General features: G+C 38.9%; 1 protein-coding gene across 3 annotated transcripts in view; it reads left to right on the forward strand.

The window, feature by feature from the left end:
• Positions 1-1,732: 1,732 nt before the first annotated feature.
• LOC146485501 (myosin IA heavy chain-like) overlaps positions 1,733-22,826 on the forward strand; it is a 34,966-nt gene continuing 13,872 nt past the window's right edge. Inside the window, exons 1-21 of one of the 3 annotated variants that reach the window (XM_085103394.1) lie at positions 1,733-1,900; positions 2,020-2,085; positions 4,920-5,147; positions 5,536-5,650; positions 7,080-7,132; positions 9,599-9,693; positions 10,345-10,459; positions 11,052-11,172; positions 11,806-11,877; positions 13,723-13,867; positions 14,893-15,037; positions 15,395-15,475; positions 15,757-15,921; positions 16,453-16,531; positions 17,176-17,254; positions 18,154-18,198; positions 18,608-18,637; positions 19,737-19,809; positions 20,734-20,789; positions 21,611-21,760; positions 22,379-22,496. In XM_085103394.1, coding sequence (XP_084959520.1) covers positions 1,781-1,900; positions 2,020-2,085; positions 4,920-5,147; positions 5,536-5,650; positions 7,080-7,132; positions 9,599-9,693; positions 10,345-10,459; positions 11,052-11,172; positions 11,806-11,877; positions 13,723-13,867; positions 14,893-15,037; positions 15,395-15,475; positions 15,757-15,921; positions 16,453-16,531; positions 17,176-17,254; positions 18,154-18,198; positions 18,608-18,637; positions 19,737-19,809; positions 20,734-20,789; positions 21,611-21,760; positions 22,379-22,496 — 2,151 coding nt within the window. In that variant the 5' untranslated portion in view covers positions 1,733-1,780. Of the gene's footprint in view, positions 1,901-2,019; positions 2,086-4,919; positions 5,148-5,535; positions 5,651-7,079; positions 7,133-9,598; positions 9,694-9,713; positions 10,150-10,344; positions 10,460-11,051; positions 11,173-11,805; positions 11,878-13,722; positions 13,868-14,892; positions 15,038-15,394; positions 15,476-15,756; positions 15,922-16,452; positions 16,532-17,175; positions 17,255-18,153; positions 18,199-18,607; positions 18,638-19,736; positions 19,810-20,733; positions 20,790-21,610; positions 21,761-22,378; positions 22,497-22,826 lie in introns of those variants that run through there. The other 2 variants (XM_085103393.1, XM_085103395.1) reach the window with 2 other exon arrangements.

Here is a 22,826-nt window from a genome sequence, read left to right on the forward strand (position 1 = left end):
CCAAAATCTGTCTCTGAGATGTCGGTTTAGTCTCTCCTGTGTACTGATTGTGTCTTGAATCTGGAGCACTGTATCATATATATAGGATTCGCAGATGAGCAAGTGATGTGATGCAGAATTGAAACAAACCACCAACAACAAAGAAAACCATAGAAAAACTGTAATCCTTACACTATGAAAAATTTTCGTCTATAACATCGTCCCTTGTAAAAAATGGTATCCTATCCTTCCTGGCAAGGTCTTAGTTATTGTAAATTGTGGGCCAATACTCAAATCCAGGTCTTTTTTTCTTCCTTCTACTCGCGTTATATACATCAGGGGCCAGTTGTTCAAAGGCCGGATAACTTTATCCAGTGGATAAGTCACTATCCGTCAGTTTCAATCTGTGCAAAGATTTCAGTATTTCCTCTTCTACAAGCGAATATGCACACTCTAACCACAGTTAAGTTTGGGAGTGAACGAAAACCTTGGACAACGTTTAACGTAAAGTATATTTTAGACCCTGAATAGTGCCTTATCCAGCGGATAAAGTTATCCGGCCTTTGAACAACTGGGGCCAGTATATTTCACTTTTGTCCCTCTTGTTAATTATACCATTTGCTGGGCCGCTGTGTTTTTGTAATTTGTATGCACGTGTTCCTCTGTTCGTGAAGAATGCTCTGTAAAGACTTTTCTCAAACTCATTAATAATTCATGCAGTCAAAAGCCAATAAATGACCTCCATTTCGGTCAGGTGGATGAATCTTGATACCCCAATGAAACACCAGATGAAACACCACCAGGTTTTCATCTGAGATGAAACATGTTTTTCATCTGAGATCAAACATTTGCATTTTAATGAGATTAATTTCTTATTGTTTCATTTGAGAAGACATGTCAAAAACTCGGGCTTCGTGCTTTATCACGGGTTCCAAATACCTCGAAACAGATGAAAGCACTCGGCCTGCGGCCTCGTGCTTTCATCTGTTTCTCAGTATTTGGAACCCGTGATAAAGCACTCGCCCTCGTTTTTGACATATTACGTAAATAATTTTAGTTTCAAACTTCACGTGCAGTGTGTATTTATATCTAAGTGCGTGTATGCGTTAATTCCGTAAAGTGTCTAGAAGTCAGCATGGGTTATCTTGTAACTTAACTTGTATATATGTATCTCGTAAGTTAGCAGGTTTTATTTTGTATTTGTAAGTAATGTTTTCAATCATTGAAAAAAAAAAATTGTTAAAGCAAAAAAAAAAAAAAAAAAAATTGTACCATTTGCTTTAATTTGGCACGCTTGTAGCTTGCATTGCATGCTGCTTAGTCAGTTACAGCCTACTACATTTTAAGGGGGATGAACAGAAAATGGTATTTGAGTGAGAATTGATTGCAGCACTGATTTCCCCTTATTGAAATAGTTGCTCTAAAATGTACAGCATTCAGTACTGCAAGAGTCACTGTACCGACACGGATCTGTGTTGTGTCACCAATAGTGTAATTTTTACTCTGAAACGTACGCACCCCTCCCCCTCCCCCCCTCGACGCCCACCCCCAACCCGCCAACTTACTTCACTCCTTATTTGTTCATGTAAAGTAACGGAACATTAAATAAATTTTCAGTTGTATCATTACATTTTTGGAAATTTAACATAGGTTTAAATGCATTTGAAATCAACCAAAGAGTGACATTCATCAGTTACAACGTAACCAAGGAAACGTCAGTAGTCAAGGTCATGTGAATCACACGAAAAGCGCGCGAGATCATACGGAAGTGGAGTGACTCCGCGCGAGACGTTCGAGCAAAATGGCGGACGGCGAAGATGTAAACGATTGTGACAATTTGGCTTCGTTGGATGTTAAAACTGTTCATGAAAGCACAGTTGTAGAGCTTCTAAGGAAAAGATACACCCACAACAAGATTTACGTAAGTACATTTTGCTTCTTTCAATTCACAATATTCTTTAAAAGCGTTGCTCAATTCAACTTCTGTTGTCTTCTCGACTTTGGAAATTTTGTGTTTACATGTGACCTGTTCTTTTGCAGACGGCCATCGATAATATTTTGGTGTCATTTAATCCGTTCAAACCACTTCCGATATATGGCCTTGAGGTAAGCGTGGCATGGAGTGTTATCAATATTGATCGTTAGTGTAAGATCAAGCGATATTAGCTTTCACTCGCTAACAAACATAAGCTAATACGCGTGTAAAACCTGTTGACTGTTTCTGTTTATGAAACTTATGGAAATGTCATGCACGTCATTAAGAATTTTCATAGTTAAAGCCAAACGCACAACGGCTTGGCTTCATGTTGTAGCGAATGGCACTAAAAAGTCTACAATCGATAAAATCTGTTCCTCAATATTTATATTTAATTTTGGGTTTAGTACAGCTCAGCTTAATCTCATTGATCGCTCTTGCAAACAGAACGCTAAAAATTTGCATTGCTATTTAGTAATTTATACGCTTGATTTGTCTTAAATTTCGTGAACGAAACATGGCAACTCAGAGTTCTCGGGAATCTCCGTTTGAATTTATGCTTTAAAAGAAACAAAAAGTATATTTTGTAAACGATCGAAGTAGCTTTCAAAATGTAAAATGTCACAATCGATCGTAACATAAGCTTATAGATATTTTGTGAGTGGTCGCGCTGAAGCCCCGCTGTATCATTAAATGCGTTGAAGCCATTTCATACATTTTCCCGTGAAATCAAGGCTATATGCATTCCGAACTGTGCCAAAAGAAGTAAATTATAAATCAAGGCCAATTTGATTTGCTTTTATAGACTTATGTTATTGAAATGATTGGAATTTAGTTAATGTCGTTTCAGAAGCATTCACGCTTCTCATGTCAATCGAAACATGTTGCATTGTTTTAAATAAATTTGCAATTTTACGGTAATGCAATTTACAAACCAAGTGTGAGTGAATTAGTCAATGCAGATTTGAATGATCGAGTGTTTAAAACTAAGTTTTACTATTTGAATTTTGCGATAATGCAATTTACAAACCAAGTGTGAGTAAATTAGTCAATGCAGATTTGAATGACCGAGTGTTTTAAACCAAGTATTACCTAACTATTTAAGTGTTTGAGTTAAAGCAATGGTTGACTTAGTTCTCTCCAAATATCAACATGTATTTTCTCCTCACTGTTCTGCATATGTTTCTTATGGTACCAATTGGGAGATTTTTTGGTGATCTTAATTTCTTTATTATGAAAGGTGTTTGGTCATCGTGGTTTAAAATGATAGATGAGTTATTCGTTTGTCTCACGATTGAGTCACAAAGATGTGGATCGCATTATGAAAACAAAGAAACAAACAGCCACAAAAGAACCAGCGCCTGAAATTAAATCTACTGCGGTGCTACCATACGTCAAAGGGTTATCAGAGGCTCTTCGCCGTTGCCTACAACAGCAAGACATACGGACAGTTTTCAGATCTGACACAACACTTAGATCTCACCTAGTGCGACCTAAGGACACTGTCGACCCTGCAAAACAAGACGGAGTAGTCTACAAGATTCCCTGTGAGTGTGGCAAGGTCTATATTGGAGAGACGGGAAGATCTATGCATGAAAGGATTAAGGAACACGATAGAGACATACGGCTTGCTCGAACCCAATCCTCCGCCGTTTCAGAACACAGCAATGCGACGGGCCACTATCCGCTCTGGGATGAGGTTAAGTTTATTGACCGAGACCCACATTGGTACACCCGTAGGGTTAAAGAGGCTATTTACATAAGACTTCACCCTGACAACATCAATAGGGATAATGGAATTGAAATTCCGGAAGCGTGAATGCCCACGATCAAACAACACTGCAGCCAATCGGTACCAAGGTGGACGGCCGAGGGAACAATTTCTAGTCTGAACGACGAGGATCGAAATCCTCCAATCAACAACAGCCTAAGAGAGGATCGAAACACACCAATCAACACAAACCAAGGTGCTACTTATACTGTCACGCAATCAGTCGACACCATCGCCTGATGAAGACCAGCAGTATAGCGGTCGAAGCGTCGCGATCCACATCTTTGTGACTCAATCGTGAGACAAACGAATAACTCATCTATCATCTTAATTTCTTTATTTTAATATATTTATAACCTACATGTGTGAATCATTAATTGGTCATATTGTAAAGAGAATTATATGCTGCATGCATGGTCACTACATACGATCACAGCATCAGATTTTTCATTTTTTTTTAAACCTTCTGGTTTTCCAACTATCACTGCTGAGCTCTGTTTGCGAGGCATAAAATTACAGCCACAATAATGGGATTGAAATGGCTATGCGTTAGAACAAAGCCACTTTATTTTACAAATAAACTTGAAAGCTGTAAGTTATTAATGTCACGTCAACTGCTGATGCATCAGATGCATGGAAAAATAGGCCTTGCAAAGGCAGAGGGCCAGAAAGAACTTAACTGTTGAAAGACCTACTGCCATATATTCACTTAAGAGAAGAAGGGGTCATAGAGAAAGGGAGGTTATGGGAAATAAAAAAAACTTGGAGGACAATGAAATTCTTTAATTCTGCAAATCACTTAGTCGAAGATGAAAGTGGCAAAAGGAAGAAGGTGTTATGTGGGCCAGTTCCAACCCCACATTCTTAATTGTTGGTGATTAAATCATTTCCCAATTTCAGCCAGAAAGGTTAAAAGCCCTACAATGAATGTACGTACCCTTTGCCGCCGCACATATACCTTTAATTATATCCCATATACCTGGAGTATCTGCGCCCCCCCCCCCCCCCCTTTTTGGAGTCTGCTTCTTTTCTAGAAAAAATTGAAAGCAACCAATGAATTCAAGAAAACACACGGTGCTGCAAGCCAGATCAATTCAAAACTGATTACTGTCTGATGAATCCCTGGTTTAAGGCTACCTGCTATGAACAACTCCAAACTCAACTCTTGGTACTTGGTGCTTTAATCTTTTCCAGACAATACAAGCTTATCACACCTCCAAAGCACACAATCAGCTGCCACCTCATGTATACAGCAAGTGCAGGGATATCCTCAGATCACTGCACTACTCGTCAAAGAGTCAGTGTTGTGTGCTAACAGGCGACAGTACATCAGGAAAGACTGAGTGCCTCAAGCATATCCTACAATACATCATCAATGCTGTCACAACCACTCAACCTAGCTTGAAGTCAAAGTTCTTGCAGGTGCTGAAGCTTTTTTAGTGTGTTTGTATTAATGACTTGACATGATATGGTTAAATTACTTTGTGAAGGATGAAAATGAATAATTAATTAAATATTTATGAGTTCTTTTATTGATGAAATAATTATTCAGGGCAGTGTTGTACATACAACTTAGCAAGTAAATAAATTGTCTGCCCATGTGTTGGGAGAACCCAAATTTCTTTTTTCCGATTATGCCTGGGTCTGGACTGACCGTACAACACATCACATTCTTATTATTAACATTCTTATGATAAAGTAGGTATTATGGTCATCCTGTTGAAAATATACGTAATAGCATACATGTATATTAGTCTTGACACAGACTGTTTGTGGTGACATGACTGACAATAAGTTTTTGTTCATTTAGGTCCAATTTATTCTGGAATCTTTTGGGAATGCAACAACTGTTCAAAACAATAACTCAAGTCGGTTTGCAATGTACTATGAAGTCTACTTTTCTCCAGAAGGCAAATTATCTGGAGGTAGGGTATCTTTATTAAGTTAATATATCATTTTAACATCTCTGTATAGAGGATGCAAAGTTGGAAGAAATAGATGACTTGAAAATATCCCTCGAAAGCCAAGGATGTCATTTCAGAAGCATGCAACTGGCTATTACTGTATTTTTTTTATTTGTCTGTGTTTTAAAATAGTCTCTTTTAGGAGGTCAAAAAAGTTTGGGCCATGCCCAGATTGGTCTCCTTTAGGGGTTTAATTGAAAATTTCCGACAAGCATCCGAAAATATCCCTCTTAAGCCAGGGATGTCATTTTAGAAGCATGCAACTGGCTATTACTGTATTTTTTTTATTTGTCTGTGTTTTAAAATAGTCTCTTTTAGGAGGTCAGAAAAGTTTGGGCCATGCCCAGATTGGTCTCCTTTAGGGGTTTAATTCAAAATTTCCAACAAGCATCCCCACCCCTTTTATATGAGAGTCCCCCCGGGGGCTGTCACCCATAGAGTTGGTGTGGCTGAGTGGTCTGAGGCATGCACTTATGATTGGAAGGTCCTGGGTTGAAGTCCCTTCTGTGACCAGTAGATGGATGAATTGCTTCATGGTAGTCTGGAGCTAGGTGACACAATCCTCCCAGATTTTCAGGGCAATTGTATGCATTTTGCCTAATTTTCTAACGATGATGATGGAATTTATATGGATTATGTAATTCCATGATTTCAAGGCATATTTAAGGGATAAATACCTCAAGTAATGTTTCAAAATTGTCCAAAATGTTACTTCAAGCTGGGTGAGTGATTGGACTGGAACTAATGTGAGAGCTACTGTATTTATCCCAATATCCATCAGAAACCATGGAATTATCCAACTGATACTACAAGAGTTCTTTTTTCTTGGTGATATAGTTATATTCAGGGCAGTTCAAGTATTTTGCACCCACCTACTGTAGCATTCCGATCAAATGTCATCCTTAACTTTGGATTGACCAGTTCATTCACAATCCCCTTAACTGTTATATTGATGGCATCACAATCTACAAAATATGTAAAAAAAAAAAAAGAGTGAACGTTAAATTTGTTTACCTAGGGAGCTCCGTACGAACTTGTGCAAAGGTGTCTGTGAGTCCCGGGTCGAATTGGAATTTGGAAATGTTGGTTTTTGTGGAGGGAGGAAAACCAGAGTAGTACCAGCTGGAGAAAAACCCTTGCAGCAGAGACGAGAACCAATGGCAAACTCCACCCATATAAGGCGTCAACTTGAACCTGGGTCACATTGGTGGGAGGCGATTGCTCTCACTACTTCATTAATCCCTGCTCTCCTTCTCTTGCAAACTCCAATAAAAACAGGACTTACTGTCACATGTCCACACTTTTAACTGAAATTATGTTCTTATTTACATCAAGTTGTTTCTTATTTTGATAATTCAAGTGCTGTTAATAATGATCGTCATAATTACAGGAAAAGTTCATCACTACATGCTGGAGAAGTCAAGAATAGTTCATCAAGGAAAGGTACTATCACTAAATCTTCGATTTTGTCCCTTTTGTTTTCATCAAAATAATTTCTGAAAAGCCATGCCTTAAAAATTGTGTCTTAACTAGTGTTCTGGGGTGGTTCCGACAACCGGTTAAAATGCAAAAGGAATGTGCTCACCAAACGGGAATTTCCGCGTGGAACAAACTTATGACCTTTGGTATAGAACCCTGCTTTTGCTTTTCCAACCAATCAGAAGTTGAACTTCATGGAAATTACCATTCCATTTAAAAAAATTCAACATCTACTTTGTGGTTTTCCTCTGTCATCACGCAATGCTTTTGATCTACTTACGAGACTGCAAGTTTGGATCGAATCGAAAAACGCGGTCTTTCCACTTCACAGAACGTTTCTGGAATTACTAACCTAAAATTTTGGCTAAACGAAGAGCACTACTGGTGACTTTTTCAAGGATTTAAAGTGTCTCAGCAAACTGACGTTCTTGTTTAAAGCCCTGGTCAAACGGCGCATGATAGTGGATGATAGTTGATGATAGTCAAAACTCTTATCACCAACTATTATCAACTATCAAGCGGGTGGTGAAACGGCTCAAAGAAACTCGTGATAGCCGACGGTAGTTTAGAATGAGATTTTAGTGGCAGGCAGATGGCGAAAACAGTTGACCGAAAAACTATCATTGACGATGTCAAACGGGAAAAAATATCATCAACTATCATGAAGAATTTGAACACGCTCAAGGTGAATTATAGTTAATTGACAATAGCGCATGATAGTTGGTGGTCAAACGAGCGCGCGAGTTTTACTATCATGCGCCGTTTGACCCAGGGCTTAAGTTTGTAAAGACCAGTCTTACTTTTAGGAGTGGCTATCTCTCAGATCGTCATATTCAATTTTCATATAGAAATAGATTTCGCTGATAACTGTTCCATCTGAACTTCTCTTGAAAAGTAGGTAACAAATATGAAATATGATCGGACGGAGAAATTAACTTTCTTAAATTTTCTGATTCGAACTATTTGCACCCCGGCAATGGCCAGCTTGAAACCTTGCAGCTGAGTTAGTTCTAGAGAATGCAGATCATTGAAAACCTCCTAATTCGCTAGTTATAACCGATGACCCTTTACGTTAATAATGTGATGAATTGCAATCATAAGCTTTGATTACTGTAATAAATCTGAGGGCCGAAAGTTTATCTACTTTGAGCACTTATCACAACATCGATTTGGTCCAAGTTCAGAGGAATAAACTGCAAAAGTGGCTCGTACTCACAAGCTCTTCTACATATTAGTGGAAAGGTCCATCCACCGTCTGTAAAAATCTGTTAAAACTTTTGGCCGTAATCCAGTTTCTGTTCCACAAGTGGGAGGTGAAAGTTGTGACTTTCGACTTAAAGTGCCTATGAAGCGAAAATTGCTTTTGTGAAGTTATAAAATTTGCACTTTAACATGTACGATTCCGAAGTTTTAGAGTACTGGGGTAAAACTTGTAGATTTTACAAACGCTCAAAGTTGGGCTGTTTTGCTTTCAAAAATGGTCAGAGGACTGGGTCGAGTTTTATGCTGAATTCCAAGTTGTGACGTCACGTTGGTGCCAAAAGTTTGTTTACTTTCATTCCGTTCTTGCCGCCGAAAAGGATTGTAGAAAGAGAAAAGCATGTCTAGCGATACTGTGAACGATCGATTCTGGCAACTCTCTTTGTTACGGACGCCAGCAACGCAATATCGCCCTCGCTGTCGCTTATCTTTCTTCTCTTCCGCCATGATGAATTGCAATTCTTGGCACCAACGTGACGTCAGCGGTTATTGTCACCTGGCATTTTGGCCGCGCGATTCGAATACCATTTTTGAAGGCAAAATAGCCCAACTTTGAGCGTTCACAAAATCAGCAATTTTTACCACAGCAATCTCAAACTTTGAAATCCCGTGTTTGAAAGGGTAAATTTTATAACTACCTAAAGACAATTTTCGTTTCATAGGCACTTTAAACAAGTCCATATTTCCATCGAACATGTAATCAACGAATGTTAACAACAAACCAAGAAATGAGATTAACTATCGCTTTGAAATATCTCTACTAAGCAAGATTAAACATTTCTTACCAATTTGATGATAATAAAAACGGCAGAAGAGTTAAATCAAAGCTGTCTATAAATCTTTGCTTCTGTTCCCAATTCAAATCAAAAGGATTAGAAGCACCGTAATTTTATTGGATGCTGGACTGACAGTCATCCACTTGTTTCAAGATCAATCCTCTTCTTCAAGGTCATCTCTGTCAGAAAACACGGCCTGCTGTTTAAAATATATTTAACTCTTGGAGAAAATCATAACAAACATTTACCAAAATTGTATGATAATTAAGACCATATTTCCAAACCTCAGTCCGCATTAATGATTTCCTTTGTTTTCTCTTTTTGAATTATTAATGAGTTTGGGAACTTTAAAATTTGTTAAGGCATTACTTATGACATCTTCGCTTGTTTTCAGGGGGGTAAAAATTTTCATATTTTCCATTACCTGCTGTATGGGTTAGATGCTGAACAATTGCAAGAGTACAGTCTGTCCAGTGACTTCCCTCACAGGTAAAAAAGAAACTTCTCTTCAATTACCATCGAAACTAAAATTTAATTGGCTTGTTTGTTGTCCAGTTTCCAAAATGTTCTCATCCCGTGCAGCGAATGACATTTGAAATATAAAATTCTAGTAATGTTTATATAAATTGTAGTAAAATTAGAATACATACAAGATTGATTGATTTTCTTACGGTAAGACTATCACTAAAGGGTAACATATGTCTTTTAAAAGCGTATTGAGTAGAACAGATCTCCAGCTTATCTTTTAGGAGTGGGTGTAACCAATAGTTACAGGAGTAATCCCCTTGGAAGTGAATTGCCTGTCAATCCATACAAGTGTTTCTCCTCTATTATTTTGTTGGTCAAGTGATGGCGTAAAGAGCCAAATTGAGGCTGCTCGAGCCATTTGGTAAAGGACACAAAATAAAAGTTACTAGACTAAGACTTCATCCATTGGGTTTCCAGGTATTTTAAGTTTGACATGCTAATAACATTTTGAATGCACAGCATGGGCTAAGACTCAATGAACAGATGACAGTCTCCGTCCTTTCTGTGGAAAGTCTTGGGTGCAAGTGCCTCTAAGGAATTGTTTTTTATCTGATGGTACCTTGCTTCAAAGAAACTAGTTATAGTAGCCTTTATATATTTTTTAACATCCAGGTATCTCTGCTACGATCCTTCAGTGCCTGCAGAAGACAACACCAGCAAGGAAATTAAAAGTGAGAAGTATGCAAAGCTGATCAGCTACATGGAGGCAGTAGGCTTCTCTAATGAGGTAACTAAAGTGCAGCAACATGAAGTGATTGCAAGGCGTTAAACATTGTTTGGGTTTGCATGCAACCATGCTGTCCTTATTCAGAAGTTCGTTGGCACGTTGATACCAATTAAGATGAAAATCAAGAAGTACTGTTGTGTAACACACAAAATGCATAGTGATAACAATTGTATTTGGTGTATACAGTACATATTATTGAAGGTACGGAGTGAATGCCCCTAACTTAACTTCCTTATTGGCTGAAAGCCCTGCCTTTGACCTACAAAGGTTTGAACCCACAACTTCCAGTTCAAGTCAGCAGGCAGCCACGCTCTAAGTAGCTCAGTTGCTCAAAGTGTGAGTGTTAAGATGTGAAGGTTGTGGGTATGAATCGCAGTAGGATCAGGAGTTTTTCTTTTTCCCTAGTAATCTTCATTTCCCAGGGCGTTTAGCCAGCCTGCTACAGCGAGTCACCTACTGTATTTGTGCACTTCCAAACAAGCTTCAGAATTGACGAGTATACTGCACATAAAACTTTATTATTCCACCATTCTAAACCTCAGAACATCACCTGTTACAATTAATTGCCATATTATTTCTTTAAATTTCGTAGGAAATTCAGAACATCCTGAAGTGTTTAGCATCCGTACTTCATATTGGTAACATCGCGTTTGGCACGAAAAACCCACAGACCAATTCAGCTGTTGTCAAAGACCCTCAACCTGTTCATTGTGGTAAGATAGCCTCAACCTTGATAGTAACAATAACATAACATAGTCCATAGGTGATATAGTTTTGTAATGGTGTTTGTTTGATCAGTCCAAGAGTATCTCCAAATTTGTGATTTTGTAGGCATGGCTGACCAATACGATTGCATTGTTCTGAAAAGTCCCTTTGAGTTGATGCAAAATATGCACACCACATCTTTTTCATCTAAATATGATGACGTTTGACATCATCCTCCTTTGAAGTTAGAGATTGCCTTTTAACATTTTCATTTCTAACCCGCGTTCCTTGCCTGTGACCTTTAATAAGCCACAGAATGTGTCACCAAGATCACCTGCTAACTAATGCACGTGACTACCTCCTGCTGAACTCATTCGCCGTGTAGTCCTGAAACATTTTCTGCACCCGAACAGTTCTGTCTGTAGTAACTTACACAAATATGTCTTTTTTAAAAAAGGCCTAAAAGAGACCTGGCAACACAGGAGGCAACATTTTAAGATGTCGTTAAAATAATGATTCTATTGAAATGCCTCCCCCCCCCCTTTTTCGATTGTTTGAGTAGCATGTTGTCTATTTGGAGCTTTGTCAGATTGCACTTGGATGAACTCCCATTATTTCCTGTACTTCATCTTCCTTTTCAGCTAGTTCTCTCCTTGGTGTACCCATGGACGCACTGGCAGCAGCTTTAATCTCTGGAACATCTTACCACAAAGGTAATATACAGAAGGGTAAATTCCATGTTATAATTCCTCTTCATTGCCAGTTTTTACTTGCGGTGATGGGCTCCTCTCTCAAGTGAAAAATTGAAGTGAAGTATTTTGCACACTTACCAAGAATGGAGAAATTGGGGTTGGGTTCTCATCAAAATATACTTTAACCGTCGTTAAAAAATAAAATGAATAGAATAGAAAAGGTAGTCTCTTAGGGCGCTTTTCATCTGTCAGAACTGGTTGGTCCAGACCGGTCAGTTTGTAAACGGAATGTACCAGTTTGAAGGATAAGTTTTATCGTGGTCCTTCGAATTTCTTCAAAATCGTGCGTACCATTTTCGGAATGATTATTTTCCAAGATTTTACAACACGATCCATTCAAAATGACGCATTCGATTTACAGACTGGCCGGTCTGGCCTGCAAGTTCTGACAAATGGAGGGTGCCCTTAGTCACTCTTTTAAACATGACTGGTGCATTATACAAACCAGATGGTAGAATGCAATGGAATAAAACAGAACTTACCGTTCTTGACCACAAACCCTTTTGCATTGATGACAAGTACTTACGCCTTTTACCTTGAGCATCAATCTAGTCTTTTTCCCTGGCATGCTGTCCTAGATTGCAGTACCTTCAGCTTAACACTACCTAAGTTAGTTGGTTGGTGCGGATAACGGCACTGCTACCATGACAAGTAACGTCTGTATATCGAAATGGCTAGGCTTTTACTTTGTAGTGAACGAATACACGAAAACTGAACCAAAATTCACAAAATGACGTTGGTTTTAAAAAAAACATAAGTATAGAGTTTAATAGGCCTTATCACGGTTTTCGACGCCATTTTCACGAGTAGGCAAACACGCTTGAAATAACAGTGTTTGTATGGAAATCCGATGTCAAATAATTTTCATAAAACAATGCTTCTGAAAAATTTATGATTTAGAAACTTTTGGCACTAGGAAAAGGATTTTAGGAAAAAAAATTTGAGGGATGAAGCTGTGCCAGAAAGCGTCCAGTCGTGTTTTGCACTTTCCATACATTTGTCTGTATAGCGAACCAGCCATGAACTGCTACTAAAAATAGTTTGCGGGAAAAAAATACAGACAAATGTATGGACAGTTCAAAACACGACTGGACGCTTTCTGTCACAGCTACATCCCTCAAATTTTTTTCTTAAAATCCTTTTCCTAGTGCCAAAAGTTTCCAATTCATAAATTTTTCAGAAGCGTTGTTTTATGAAAATTATTTGACATCGGATTTCCATACAAACACTGTTATTTCAAGCGTGTTTGCCTACTCGTCAAAATGGCGTCGAAAACCGTGATAAGGCCTATTTTAGAGCAGTGTTGCTGGGCATGGTGACAGATCAGTAACATCCAAAAAGAGCCTAACCAATTCTGCACAAGCGCAACTAGTAATACTAAACTTTACCAACAGTTTGGCACGTAAAAACTGCAGTAATCTAACATGTAAACTCAGCTCGATTAGATTTTCAGTTATACTGAGTAAATTTACCTATTTTTGTATTAGTATATTATGTCGTAAATTAAGACTTTATGTTTTTCTTTTGGTAATAAAGCTTACTTACTTTTTTACTTTATGTAAACACTAAGCAACGTATAAACAGATTTCCAACTTAGACTTATTCCATGAGCCATAAACAACGACTTATGTCTACAAGTGCAATGTTTAATGGATGTATATTATTCAGTCAGTGACACAGGAAAATTACTTGGAAGAAGAAAATCTAAGTTCCCCGAATAGTGCGCTTTGGAATAAAGAGAAGCCGATAATGTTAATTGTTTTGCTTGTCAAGTTGTCTTCAATTATCCTTATTTCTGTTTCAAAGGTGTGAGAGTGTCGATTCAAAAGACTGTTGATGGTGCAGCTCAGGGACGTGATAGGCTGGCAAGAGCTTTGTACAGTCGGTTGTTTAGTTGGCTTGTGTTGAAGGTTAACAGTTGTTTGAAAGAGAAGGGTGAAGAGTTCACCAGGTAAGGGCAGCTTGTCTAAACAACATCGTAGACTTACAATGTTACATGACTAAGCAGTTAGCACAAGGTAATAGCTTCTGGTAACACATAGCACCCTAGCAATTGACTAGAGTGTTTAGGTATTACACTGGAAGCCCTCAAGACTGAGTTCTCATCTCTAAGTTTCTACACATATTTCGTGGACAACAGCCTATAAAAATTAGCGAGTGAACCAAGAATTTCATTAAGGGCCAGCCACGAGGCAAATTGACCATCTGGGAATACAACTTTTCCCAGCTGCTTTTACCATCTTAGCTAACTTTTTCAATAAAAGACCATATCCAAGTTAACTATCCTGCTCAGGTGAAATGACGTCTAGTTCAACTGGCCAAAGTCTTAATGAAACCCCAGGTGAACTGAACAATTATTTTTTCAAGGCTGTAATAGCCCATGTGCGGTTGTGTATTTAGTGACCTGGCCTTTGAGTTGAAGCGAGACTGGATTTGGCTTTATGTTGATACATATCTAAGCTCTTTTCAAATGTAAATGCAATGAGGTTGGTATCAAAGCAAAGTCAACACCAACCTTGCTTGCACTCAAGGACCAGGTCACTAAGCACAACTGTAAAATGGACAATTCAGCCAGGTAAGTAACTGAACTATAGGGTGTGCAATGGGACCTGAACCAAATTTAATAACATCAACTCACAAGAGACTTTCACAGGATGTTGAATTTCGCAGTCAACCAGGGATAACAGTTTGTATGAATGGCCTTAATCCTTAAAGGGAAGACAGCGGAAACTGTTCTAGTATCAAGTCACCGCGGACATGGAAACGTGCAACTATACGACTAAGCAATACGTGTATTGCTGGTGTGTGTGCAACAGCAGTTATGTTGTTAAAGGAATCTTAGTCTCCAATATTGAAATTTAACTTGTCACAAAAGTTGTGTTACATATTAGTGTATCAGTGTATCCCTCCGAATAATTTTTTACTTTGAATGTTTACAAACATGAATGGCATAATTATCTCTTAATGTTTCCTAAGGGTGCGTTTCGGCCCGTCCCTCGGATTACTGGATGCGTTTGGGTCTGAAAGATATGAAATTAATGGTCTTGAACAATTGAGCATCAACACTGCAAACGAGCAGCTGGCGTATTTCTACAACCAATGTGTGTTTGCTTGGGAACAGGTATTTGCAGTCCTTCTTTACTTTTTGTTATAATACCAGTAATTGTGCATCGCTAGTAGTCTTCTATGTGGATGATGTTCATGTCAAATCTACAGCCCATTTACGTCGCCCGGACCAGTATTTCCGAGAATGAAATGAACATTCAAATTCCTCTTTGTAATGTCCGGCATTTGAATGTAATCTTGAAGATTTCTCTGGAAATCTTTCCGAAAAGGACGCATTTACTCAAGCCCAAGTGCGATGTGTCTCCTCCGGGGAATCGCACCCGGGCTACATTGGTGGGAGGCAAGTGTTCTCACCCCCGTGCCATCCCTGCTCCCACTCATCCCTGCTTCCGTTTTTTGTGTCAATTTACAGGCAGAGCTTGAAGCTGAAGGACTGCGAAGTTATAAGATACCCTACAATGATAACAAGAAAGCTGTAGAGCTCCTGTTAAATGTAAGCCATGTGATTTTTATGGATTTCTCTTGTTCCTGATTTACGGTTTTAGGAAAAGCGTTTTGCTGCTTTCGAGATTTAATCCTTTAAGTAAAGAAATAATTGCAGCTTACCTCTGCTCCATGGAGGAGCGGAGGGCCAAACAACAAACATTTATTTAATACAAGAATTCAAAGTCGCACTGGCGTTCGAAAAAAAAGTGTCCAACAAAACCTTCTACAAATCTGACTAAACCTTCCTCTTTTCCAGAGGTATCTTCTCATTTTTTGTTTCTTTGTCAGCCACCGGAAGGACTGTTGCCATTGTTGGACGGAGAGAGCAGAATTGTGAAAGCAACTGATGCAGCATTTGTCAAGAAATGTGATTCTCTTCACCGGAAACATCCTAACTATGACGTAGCTAAACTGTCATATCCTGCCTTTACCATTCGGCACTATTCTGGGACAGTAAGTTAAACCTTAGTTGGAATTGTGTAGATGTTGAATTAAGTTTTCTTCTTTGTTGGTTAACACGTTCAAGTTGGGTAGATGAACAACTAATCAGATTGCACAATTCCAATCGTTGCGTGGAGCACACAAAATAATCCACACCAAAAACGGATCATACCTTTTAAATATATTTATTGTTATGTTGGTGTTGAACGTTTAAAAATACAGACTTGTTACTTGTGTTGTAATCAAAGCAAAAGGGAAAATATTAAACAAACCTGCCCAGGAGGAGCTAAACTCTTAAAGGCCGATAATCAGTTACACAACATTTGTAAATGAAACGAGCCATGATAAACCTTTCGTTATTTTCAATGCAAATAATTTCCAGGGTCTTAAAGAGAGATAATGGCCAGTTAGGTAACTGGAATATAGTTTTGGTCGGATCTATTTCTTATCATGTAGGCCAAAAATAAGTAATCTAGATTTCTGTTAGTTTATGTTTTGTTGTCCGTTAAAGAAATGATAAAATTGTCACTTTGTTACTTGTAGGTTACCTATGTGACCCTGGGGTTTCTAAACAGTAATCGTGATGTGCTGGGTGGTGCCTGCCTTCTGGATTGCTTGCAAGGTAATGTGGTACCTGTCTGTCTGAAATTTTCTGAAGTCCTTGATGACTAGACATTTACCCATCATCAATTTGTACTTGTTACATCCTTCTTAAAATAAGAAAATCGTCAGTGGCAGTAAAGCAGAAAGGTGCATTTGGCAGCCCGTTAGGCATCACATTGTTTTCATAACACCAAAAACCAAGGAACCTTAGGGGATTTTGACATGTCCAATGAGTGTCTTATCCTTAAAAACATAAAAATACTTCTTTACAGGGCATTCGTGAGTCGCTTTTTATTTCCATTCTGAAAGGAGCGGTCCTCAAAACCTTTAAAATTAAAATCAATTTTTTTTAAAATAAATAGATCTCTTTTGGCTTTTATTAAAATGGGTTAGCATAAAATACAAAATAACTATTCTTTCACTTGGCAATTATTTGAAAGAAAGGGACATGGAATTCCTCCTGAGCCTCTTCTCTGTAAACCCGTACATCATTGAGATACAACAGGTTTGGTTCGGGTGGTAAAATGCAGCACAGGTGTTGAAATGTAGTGGGCTCATTCGGTAGCCCAAAGGGCGTTGTCATGGAGGTTTATGCAGTTTGTTTGGCAATGCGTGTTTGAAAGTTAATAAAAAACATGAAGGGAGTATTTTTTGTTCATACAGGTAGCGATAATGAATTCATCAGCAGACTGTTTAGAGCCAAAATTTCCGGGACAGGTTCCCTGGCATTGCAACCTGAGAGGTATGGAGCTACATTCAACAGCTTACTTTTTTGTAAGAAGGTATCGTGCACTCGCCTTTACTGCAGAACAAATCCGATATGGATTAAATAAAAAATGAAAAGTGCACAAAAAAGTACACGTTTCATGAACGTGCAATCTGAAAATCCCGAGAACAGCAGCGAGATGAGACTGACTCCAAACTGTTCAACGTATTTATATATCCGTAGTTGATACTTAACGTATTTAGTACTCGTCTGAGTTTGCGTGGTTATTTGCGTGCAGTTTGCTCTTAGTTTGCCTTTTCCTCTGATAAGTGTATTGCACATTTTGTCAAGGTGCAAGTTGGAAGTGTATTGCATTTTGTGCAAGTGATCCCTTATTTAAGGGAAGGAGCACAACTTTAATTCACACAATAAAGGAAATGAAAGCGTAAAAGGAAATTTTGCGAACATAGACACCTCTTAGAAGTACGTTGATGTTTCCAAAGCTGAACTTATCTCTTTTAGAGAGAGACAATCATGGCAACAATTGTGCGCTAAATGTCATAAACGATGTATTCAGTGTAGAAATGTTTTCAAAAAGGGAGCTCTTGTCTAATGTTCTAATTGTCGCAAAGTACTAACAGGAATCACAATTTGGGGATAAATTAAGGAAATTATAATGGTGGCGGAAATTAGCAATAAACGTTATTAAGGTCGCGAAAATTAATGGTAAAAGAAAATAAGGAATTGAAACAACGTACGCGAATTCTTTAAAACTTCGTCGAGTTGTGGGACATTGAAAAGTAATAAAGTAAGTCCACTGCCTAGTCGTTTATACCTTTGAACTATCAATTACTGAAGAAATGGCTTAAAACTCGTTTACTTTTGTTGGTTGTGATTTTCATTTTTGATCATAGCTGTTTTTGTCTTTGTCCTAGGCTTGAAACACCTAATATTCTGTTGCAAAAGAAAAAGAATAAGAGGTACAATGAATGAATTTCGATAACTTATTGTGAACTGTTAATAGGGGAACTGTTTGACGAGATTTTTTCTTGTAAGAGAAAATCAATCCAATCCACACTTCTATACCTAAAACTCAACAGCTAAGATCACTTTTCTGTTTATTCAAAAGAGTGACATTCTGCTAACAGGAAGCCGTTTTTCTTACCAAACGCTTAGAACTGAGACAAAGTTATAGGAGGATTTGTATAGAGCCATTAGAGCATAAAAGTCCTAAAATGTCACTCCCAAATTGCAATGAGATGCTGATTTTTAGCAAGTAGGCATTTTTTGCAACGCTCTTTGCTAACATCTTAATAAATCCAGTAATTTGAAAAACGTCACGTTTTAGTTCTCTGTTGTTCACTTGTTTTTATTATTGTTATCTCTCAGGAATCCAACAATAAAGCACAAGGCCGCAGTGTAAGTACACACAACAAGTCTTAATTTTATAGTGTGAGGTAAGAGGACCACTTATGTATTTGTTCAGAACAGTTTTAGAGGCACCGAATTCTTGAAGTCAGCATCGCTGTGTCAGAATTTCAACCGTAAGTGTCGGCGGATCGGCCCAGAGATAGGTTGCGGCAATTTCTCGAGATAAGTAAAGGTTTTATAGTTACGTTCTGGATGATTTTTCTGTTTTGATTTTGAGGCACACTCGGCCGCTTGCCGAATAGTGATTATATCAGACACTGATTGCGCCAGAAAATCTTCCGGGACACAGGAATCGGTTGAATAAAAGCTTCTCTCTAAGATTTTAATATCGTCTTAGGCCGCCAGCCTCTGGTCGACTCGTCTTCATGCTGTTTCCATGGACGCAAAACTATGCTCTGGTTGGGTGTATTATGGGACATCAGTGAATCCTTAGGGATTCCTAGCCAACCACAATGACGACGCCAAAAAAAAACGTCAATAAAGAAATAATATGTGTTAGTTTTACTTGCACTAGTTATATTAGTTCGTGGTAATTCCAACTGTAGCCGTATTATCAAGGAACAGATGAATTGGTAGGAACGGCGTTCAAGTCGAGACAGAGAATGAATAATTTGCACTCGGGCTGACGTTCCCCACAAAACTTTAAATTTAGTCGTTTCACCTTGTTGTTCTGCAGAGGACGGCAAAGAAATGTACCAAAATTTAAAACACACATACAGAGCCATTGTTTTCCTCATTAAATCCTATTGTTTTATGACTTTTACATTGCCGTCGTCTTCATATCCGGTTAATGTTTGTTCTATTTAATGTTCTGATGAGTTGGAGAGGGGCAGCAGTTTTTCATCCCACCAAGTGAAGAGGTGGGGGGGGGGGGGGGGGTGACGTGGCAGTATAAAATGAACTGGTCGGCCCGACCGGCCAGTCTGTAAATTAAATGCGTCATTCTGAAGGGATGGTGCTGCAAAATCTTGAAAAATGATCACGCTAAAAATGGTACGCGCTATTTCGAAGAAATTTGAAGGACTAACTCTTATCAGTTCTGACAGATGGAAAACGCCTTAAGTCTTTATTATTTTTGCTTATTCAGCGTGCAACACTTGGCTAGTAAGAAGTCTCATCAAGCAAAAAATGGTTCTCTAACAGTTGGAACTCAGTTTAGGGTAAGTTCATTCCTTGTATATTAGTATGATTCAGGTAAGCATCGCTTTTTATTTGGAAACGAAAAGTCTATTGCACAATTAAAGTACTTCCTTTTGTTTCTATGAACACCTGTGTTCATCCTAATCACATCCTCGAGTTGAGGGGATCCGCCCCTTCGTACTTGCCATGGAAATTGTGCTCTGTTTGAGTCAAAACCACACATTTTCGACAAAGTACCTTTGTTGATGCATAAAAATTCTCTCAGAACACTAAGACGAAATGTTTAGAGATTTTTTCGAAGGAAGAACAAACCAAGAACAGGTTTCCACAAGGGAAGAACTTGAAAAACTTTGCCATTTTTTTTCACCCTTGGTATCTGCAGCCAAAGAATATCAATGCTACTTTCTGTGATCTAGCAGAGTAATCGTTGATGAAACTGGAAGATTGTGATAACGGTCAGTTGATACAAATATGTAAAGTGACGCTAAAAATGAGTGGCAGTGCCCCTTTAAATGCTCTAACGTTAAAAATATCCAAGCAGCAACATCCAAGGCCTCAAAGACGGAAGCTGTTTGGTAACTGGATACAGTTCTACATCATGTTTGGTCATCACCTTCTGTTACCTGTCTTTGTGTCAAGGTGTTTTACATTTACTGTACACCCTACTGTTGGAATCTCGGGGAAGGGAGGGTGGGAGAGGGGTGGGTAATGTCGTAGACGACTCAAAGAGAGTGAAGAGCAGTCTCTTTATTGGTTAAAAACAAAATGGAGAAAACCGGAATGGTATCTTTGCCTGAGGTGTCTGCTTAGAAGGCTGTAGTTTACGTATGTTACTGTTGAGTCAAATCCGGACTATGGAGTCCTTAAGAGGAAACACACAAATGTTGACCAAAAAAACTCAATTGGTGTGGTTATGTTGAGTGACGCTGTTTCTTGTCTTGCAGAACTCAATCACAGAACTAATGGAGAAGGTTTTGTCTTGTGAAGTACACTTTGTGAGGTATGAAATCTACAGTTGGAGCTGAGTTCTGTCTTGCCTAGTCACAAGACTAACGAGACAGTCTTTCTGTCCTTTATTTAACTCTTAATGTATAGGAGACTCGCGGATAGCAGGTCATACAACTGCAATGCTGGACAAAAGTCCTTGGGACAAAGCGTAACATGCTCTACACTGACTGGGTTGTTCAACTTCTCTTCAAAGAAAATGACACTCGCTGTTTCGGGAGGAGAGAGTAAGGAAGAAGCAAAACAAACAAACGAACATAGGGAGGGAGGAAGGGAGAGAGGGAGGAAGGGAGGGAGGGATGGAAGGAGGAAGGAAGGAAGGAAGGAAGGAAGGAAGGAAGGAAGGAAGGAAGGAAGGAAGGAAGGAAGGAAGGAAGGAAGGAAGGAAGGAAGGAGGGAGGGAGGGAGGGAGGGAGGGAGGGAGGGAGGGAGGGATTAAGGGAGGGAGGGAGGGAGGAAGGAAGAAAGGAAGGAAGGAAGGAAGGAAGGAAGGAAGGAAGGAAGGAAGGAAGGAAGGAAGGAAGGAAGGAAGTGAACAAACGGACAAACATAGGAAGGAGAAAGGGAAGAAAGGGAGGACGGACGGACGGACGGACGGAAGGGAGTGAGGGAAAGAACAAACGAAGGAACAAACAAAGGAAGGAAAGATGGATAACAACAGCAGATAAAGCTACGTATATTCAAAGCGAATCAGCGCGCAGAAGCTAAAGTGGCAGAGTTTTCGAGTTAGTTGTCGCTTGTTTACACGTGATCGAGACTAGAGAAAATATTTCGAGAAATTTAGTTCTGACATGATTCTTTCCATTTAACCAATAGATGCATCAAGCCCAACTTGCATCAGTCGCCTGATCAATTCGATCGCGATGTGGTTCTCTCCCAAGTGAGGTCGTTAGCTGTGGTTCAGACAACGCGCATCAGGAACTTTGGGTTCCCTTTGTGGTTTACCTTTGATGCATTCATTCGAAGGTTTGTCCCGCATTGAATGCCAATAACATACACAATTTCTAGATTCGAGTTAATGTTTTGGCCTTCGCACGATTTTTACAATTCTCAAGAAGAGGTCATCATGATCAGGAAACACTTCATTTGTATATGCGACTTTCAAACTAGTTTCGTCTGAGTCCTCGTCAGGTGGTCGCCATATTACATTAGAATGTAATTGAATAGACCATATTCGCTTCTTTGTTTTGTAGCCCCATTACAGATCATGTGACGGTACTCTAGGGGGTATAGTCTCTTTTAGAATTGGTCATATTCACGCTTTACTTCAAAAAAGACAAAGGATTTATTTTCCTGAGAGTATCACGTGGTTGTTATGCGCAGTTAGCATATAGACCATATAAAATCTATTGAATAGGCCATTTCTGAGTTTCTTTAAACCTCATTATGAAAGCTAGGCTAAGTGCAAAGTTTTTATTATGAAAATTAGTTTTCATTCATATGCAAACAAAACTATTTTCATATGAAAAGCTTTGCACTTGGCCTCGCTTTCATAATGAGGTTCACAGCAGCTCGGAAATGGCCAATTGGGAGCTGGTCTGTTAGTTACGCTCACTTGTGCTTACTGGACTATTGAATCACCAGATTTGGTGTTGTAATTGGCTTGCATCCAAACGTGGTCATCAAAGACATGCAACAAACCTGTCTAAAGATGCTTCGTCAGTTGGCTGATCCCAAAGGATGGAAGATTGGAAAAACCAAGGTACAGGCTGATTTCACGTGTTTTTATATTTGTTATATAGCTGACGTTTTTCCCGCCAAAGCGCACGCATTCATTGACTAGTTCATAGCTGGTCACGTGGTATCTAGCAATAGAACTGTTTGCTACCAAAAGCCAATGAGCATGTGACATTTGAGGAAACTATTACGTCAGGGGGAACAGTCGTGATACACTGTGATTTTTGTTTCTCTCGAATCTCAATGTTTCCTGTTTCCTATGATTCTATCTCGGGAAACAAAGTTAACTGTTTTCCTCAAGACCAGTCATTAAGTTTTTAATATTGACTACATAGGATTTTAGTTTGGTGGTTTG

The sequence above is a fragment of the Pavona decussata genome, unplaced genomic scaffold (genome assembly GCF_977016875.1).
Source record: "Pavona decussata unplaced genomic scaffold, jaPavDecu1.1 SCAFFOLD_26, whole genome shotgun sequence".
Classification (NCBI taxonomy): Eukaryota; Metazoa; Cnidaria; class Anthozoa; order Scleractinia; family Agariciidae; genus Pavona; species Pavona decussata.